The sequence below is a fragment of the Salmo salar genome, chromosome ssa12 (assembly GCF_905237065.1).
Source record: "Salmo salar chromosome ssa12, Ssal_v3.1, whole genome shotgun sequence".
Taxonomy (NCBI): Eukaryota; Metazoa; Chordata; class Actinopteri; order Salmoniformes; family Salmonidae; genus Salmo; species Salmo salar.
This window is the reverse complement of record NC_059453.1, coordinates 37,227,699-37,233,698: the sequence shown is the minus strand read 5'-3', so window position 1 is coordinate 37,233,698 and position 6,000 is coordinate 37,227,699. Positions and strand designations below refer to the sequence as shown.

Below are 6,000 nucleotides of genomic sequence, written 5' to 3'. Positions count from 1 at the left end.
TTACCTAGCCTGGTGGTCCAGTCTGTTTGCGCTTTTGCCAACTTCTCTCTGTGTTCGTTCCTTGTCATACAGGATGTACACTACATGACCAAAGGTATGTGGACACCTTCTCGTCGAACATCTCATTCCAAAATCATGGGCATTAAAATAAAGTTGGTCCCCCCTTTGCTGCTATAACAGCCTCCATTCTTCTGGGAAGGCTTTCCACTAGATGTTGGAACATTGCTGCGGGGACTTGCTTCCATTCAGCCACAAGAGCATTAGTGAGGTTGGGCACTGATGTTGGGCAATTAGGCCTGGCTCGCAGTCGGCGTTCCAATTCATCCCAAAGGTGTTCGATGGGGTTGAGGTCAGGGCTCTGTGCATGCCAGTCAAGTTCTTCCACACCGATCTCGACAAACCATTTCTGTATGGACCTCGCTTTGTGCACGGGGGCATTGTCATGTGAAACAGGAAAGGGCCTTCCCCAAACTGTTGCCAGAAAGTGGGAAGCACAGAACTGTCTAGAATGTCATTGTATGCTGTAGCGTTAACATTTCCCTTCACTGGAACTAAGGGGCCTAGCCCGAATCATGAAAACAGCCCTAGACCATTATTCCTCCTCCACCAAACTTTACAGTTGGCACAATGCATTGGGGCAGGTAGTGTTCTCCTGGTATCCGCCAAACCAAGATTCTTCCGTCAGACTGCCAGATGGTGAAGGGTGATTAATCACTCCAAAGAACGCATTTCCACTGCTCCAGAGTCCAATGGCGGTGAGCTTTACACCACTCCAGCCAACTGCTCGGCCATGGAAACCCATTTCATGAAGATCCTGACGCTGCCTCCAGAGGCAGTTTGGAACTCGGTAGTGAGTGTTGCAACCGAGGACAGACGATGTTTACGCGCTGCGCACTTCAGCACTCGGCGGTCCTGTTCTGTGAGCTTGTGTGGCCTACCACTTCATGGCTGAGCCGTTGTTGCGCCTAGATGTTTCCACTTCACAATAACAGCACTTACAATTGAGCGGGGCAGCTCTTGCAGGGCAGAAATTTGATGAACTGACTTGCTGTAAAGTTGGCATCCTATGACGGTGCCATGTTGAATGTCACTGAGCTCTTCAGTAAGGCCATTCTACTGCCAATGTTTGTTTATGGAGATTGCATGGCTTTGTGCTCAGTTTAATACACCTGTCAGGAACTGGTGCTTGCTGAAATAGCCGAATCCACTAATTTGAAGGGGTTTCCATATGTATATATAGTGTATGTATAGCTTGACAAGGATAGAAGAATAGAAAGTTGGCTACAGCACACTTACAGAAGGGGACCAGGCTATACAGTATATATGACCAATGTTAATACATAAAACAATTAGTCTAGAGATGGGCCTAGGCTTGTGACAAGCTGAGGAAGAGTGTATCAATAAAATATTGTCAATGTGTGTGACATCACTAATAGGAACAATGAGAAAGGTGAAATAAACAGAAGTCATAATATGGCTATTTTTTACGCATCAGCTGTCCTAATAGTGAATCAATGTGCTTAATGTGAGAGAAAAAATTGGGCTTGATTCCTTTTGTTTTGTTTAAACCAGTCAAAACTGTGAAAGAAGTTACAATACCATGCATTCACACAATACTGATAAAGTGATACTTCTTTTTTTAGGTTTGGCTGAATTCACTCTGTAGTAGGTATGTAGTATCCGTTTTGGCCCCTGAATGACGACAAGCCATCTTCCATTGCAAGAAAGGATAAAAATGCCTCATCAAGGACCTTGAGAACCACCCAGACTCATTCAGAAATATAGAGGAAAAGAGGGGTGAAAGTCAATTCAAACGCAGCTCCCCTGGAAGGCAACATTAGCTATTCTTGTGTCCCCAAAGGGTAGGAAAATAAATATCTTGAATCTTATATTTTCAACATTGAGGCCAACTACCTCACTTTGACAACTGTACACTATATACAAAAAAGATAACACAGACAAAGTACTGCTTCGTCTTTTCCTCAAACTTGACATCAGCAAACTCAAGCAGAGCAATGTAGTTTTGGACAGTACGAATAACTTTCATCAACACAAGAGTATGAGATATTGCCTTTCATACAAATAAGAAAATGATTTGTTCACATTACTTTAAAGAAGTGTAGTCTTTCAGATTACATTGTTCCAGGAGCAAACACACAAAAACAAAGTTAATGAACCCAAATCCATTACTACTCATTATCAAAATGTGTCCCCTAATGTTAATGATAACTACGGCTTACTATATACAGTTATGTTTACACTCATGCATATAGTTTACAAGTAGCACATTGATAATCTAACTTTGAGGATTATTCAGACAGAGGTATAGACAACACTAGCACACTATGCTCACCACAGCGCTAAAGGGAACATCGCCGCACACCTGGACAAGGAATCAACAACAATGTATGACTAAACTTGACACAAGAAATTCTTGATGACTTTTCTATGAAAGAAGCACAACTGTAGAGTTTGTGTTGTTTTCTCTGTCACCTGCGGTAGATAACAGACAAAATGAAAGACATCACATCTATAAAAGGATTGGCAGTCTCTGTCTTGGAGATCTTGATAGCTTACTACAGGGATGGGCAATGGAACTCATCATGAGGGACTGCAGTGGCTCGTGGGTCTGCGTACCCACATCCATACCACCCTCCGCGAACAAAACATTGTAGCGAACCCCTCGTGACAGCGAAAATAAACATTTTAAGTTTTAAAATTCATTTCCTACAATTCCACACATTTTGCCATGGGGCGTAGAGAAAATGTTGGCGTTTTAAAGCAAGTTTGCTGCAATTCTACACATTTTGCCACAGGGCGGAGGGAATTTTTGTATTTATTTTACAACTAATTTAATGCAGTTCTACTCATTTTGCCATGGGGCGGAGAGAAAAATTTGCAGTTTTACAGCTAATTTCATGCAATTCTACCAATTTTGCCATAGGGTGGAGGTAAATGTTATCAGTTTTTAATATTATAATTGATAATCAATGGACCCTACTCTGTTTGGTAATTCGACCATGCTTACTACAAGTTTAGATAGCTGGCCACTAGACTAACTTACCAATCAAAAAACAATTAGCTGACATAGGCTAATTGAGTGACTGCTGATGCACAAACAAATTTCGAAATTGCATCTTGTGTATTCTATTATTCTAACTCTCAACCGTAAGTTGAGACCCCAACTAAGCTCCTAAGAATGTGTTTTTTTTATTTTAAAAAAATGTATTGGTCCGCAGGCCTATCCAAGGCAGTTGCCCATCCAAGGCATACTATACATTTTCTGGACTTTATCTTCTTACTACGATGGAAGTCCTATTCACCCAAATATGGAAGATCCATACTGTATCCTTGTCTTAGGATATAATTCTTGTCATAAGAAGTCTGATAAGAATATCAAAAGAGCTTCAACTCAACCAACCACGCTAGAAAAGGTTGATTCCTTTCAAAAAGCTTTCACTGACAGATATCTAGGCTCATTCCTTCCAATTATATACTTTTTGTTGATAAAACAACTTGTTGATTTCAATTTACACAGTTTAGTTTTTGTTTTACAATGATATTTAATTTGTAAATTGTGTTAAATGTATCTTAGTGAAAAACCAGATCACCTTCTGACAAAACATTTCTGTGTATTGTAGTCTTCTTTTACACTGTCTCCACTGTATAACATTCTCACAATCGCTTCATTGTAAAAATGGTCTGTTAGCAGACAAAGCCGACTGAATTAAATATGTTTAACACAATTAAAAGAAAGATCATAGAAGACATTATAGGATATAAATACATTTCACAAAGCCATAATGCTAATTTCACCTCTAATTAATTATTTATTGACTTGTCTAGTGTAATAGTATTGTTGCTGATAAATGTTTCATGGGGATTTAAAAAAAAAAAAACATTATATGCATTAGTGACATTTTATATCAAGACATTCTTCTAGTAAGGAAAGGTTTCTTTAGTTTCTGTAATATTGGAGATGCAGTCATGACTGCAACAGTACTGTGTAGACATACAATGAATTAGTCTCATTTAAGTATTTACCTCAGTAACTATGTATTTATCATCCATATGCCCTTCGCATTTAAACAACCACTCACGTTTCTGTGTTACAGGGATATTATGACATATTTGTCTAGTGTATTTTTGGGGGGGCACTGAACAGAAATTGTGGACGCCAGCCAGGAGCACTTTCAGGCATAGCTTTGAAGTTCTGTATAACCAAACAAGCACCATTTTTTTGCTTCATCTGAAATTACATTTTGGATACACAGCCTTAGGAGTCTTGATCCAATGAAAGTCAACAGAGAGCTTCCATTTAAAATAAACCTGCAACAACAGGATTGAAGGAGCTAGAGGACAAACACTAAATTAATAGTTAAAAAAACAACATAATCCCTCCGTTTTCACGTCTGAATTTTTTGGGCCACCATCCTGCTGGAGTTGGTTCAGAGGCCTTAGTTGTAGTAGTGGATTCTTCAGATGTCTTGGATGTGGCAGTAGATGGCTTAAGCATTGGATGTCATGGATGTTAGATTTAGGATAAAGGGATGTGGTAGTCAATGGCGTAGGAGACCTTGGATGTGACACGTCAATGCCTCCAAAACCTTGGATTTAATCGTACATAGTTCAGAGGTCTTGGATGAAAGCAATAAAGTGGTTATTTTTTTTCTTTTTAGCTTTCAAAGACTAAAAATCTTTCAATTTTATTTTAGAAGTCTTCAAATACTTTTGAATAGCTCTATAAGACCTCATAGAAGCTTTCAAAGACTAAGAAGCTTTCGAAGATCTTTCTGAAGCTTTTGAAGACTCTAGAAGCTGAAGCTTTCAAAGATCTTTTAAATATTGCTTTTTGAATCTTGCTTTCAGATTCTTTATAGAGAAGTTAGAAGCCCTTGATGTGGCAATACGCTTCCAGGGAGGAGAATACGATGTACATGAGCCACAGGCTGAAGAAGAGACAGGTGGTCGCGATTTTGGGGCCCCGGGGCCCACCCAGCTCGCCCCCAATCTCAGGCCGGCGCCGGTACATGAGCACGGCCACGGCGACAAAGGCGAAGATGGTGAATAGGGTGACGGAGAAGGCCAGGGTGCCTGGGTCCACCCGAAAGTCGTTGCCCTTGGAATTGTGGTAGATGGCGGCGATGGACCAGGCCACGCCGATCCCCAAAAAGACGTTGACGGCATTGCTGCCCGTTACGTTGCCAATGGAGGCGTCAGCGTACTGGTCCTGGATTGCAGCTACCTTGCTGGCAAACGTGTCTGGGGGAGCAAGAGAGCGATAAAGAGAAAGGGAAAGGAAGAAAAATAAGAATTGTGAATGGTGGTAGAGTGACATGGATCCAAAATTAGATGTCCATGCATGACAAGAGATATGACATAGTGTACTATTCAAGAACACTTCATACAAAGCACTGCTTTTAGGAGTGACAATGCCTAATTGTGATAAAACCCTGTCGTGAGAGTGTAGAGTTAGATGGTATATGTTACTAACCTGGTGTCCCAATGCCGCAAACACTAGATTGGTGACAGAGTCATAATAAGACCCACCGTTTGTGAATATGTCTGTGTGTGTGTACACATGTCTGTGTGTATTGCGGCATGTATGGAACGCACCTGGCACAGACGTCCCGAGCGCCACAAACACCACGGCGGTCACGGAGTCCTTGAGGCCCACGGTACAGCCAAAGTGGGAGGCCAGGTCTCCAATGAAGGCGGTGAGCAGGCCAATCATACTGATGGAGACCACGAAGCAGGCCCAGCCGTTCCAGTAGTCGGTGGGCGGCACAAAGGCGAACAGGAGCTTCCAGAAGACGGTGAGAAAGTGCATGACGTAATCAAAGCAGGAGGGCAGCTTCTCCTCACCGCACTCGTCCTCATCATCATCGCCTGAGACATTTTGAGGGGAGGAAAAATGTGTTGTAACCCCAACTTTGTAGTTAAATTTCAACATTTAACATGTTTAAAACCTCTGCTACAATGTTAAGTTTCTCTGCAATG

At 41.4% G+C, this 6,000-nt stretch overlaps 1 protein-coding gene across 6 annotated transcripts in view; it reads right to left on the bottom strand.

The window, feature by feature from the left end:
- Window positions 1-927: 927 nt before the first annotated feature.
- Window positions 928-6,000, bottom strand: part of slc8a1a (solute carrier family 8 member 1a) — a 51,222-nt gene continuing 46,149 nt past the window's right edge. For 4 of the 6 annotated variants that reach the window (XM_014131177.2, XM_014131173.2, XM_014131180.2 and 1 more), the window contains 2 exons: window positions 5,617-5,889; window positions 928-5,262 (listed from right to left, as the gene is read on the bottom strand). In XM_014131177.2, the coding sequence (XP_013986652.1) occupies window positions 4,886-5,262; window positions 5,617-5,889 (650 nt within the window). In that variant the 3' untranslated portion in view covers window positions 928-4,885. The remainder of the gene's footprint in view (window positions 5,263-5,616; window positions 5,890-6,000) is intronic. The other 2 variants (XM_014131182.2, XM_014131183.2) reach the window with 1 other exon arrangement.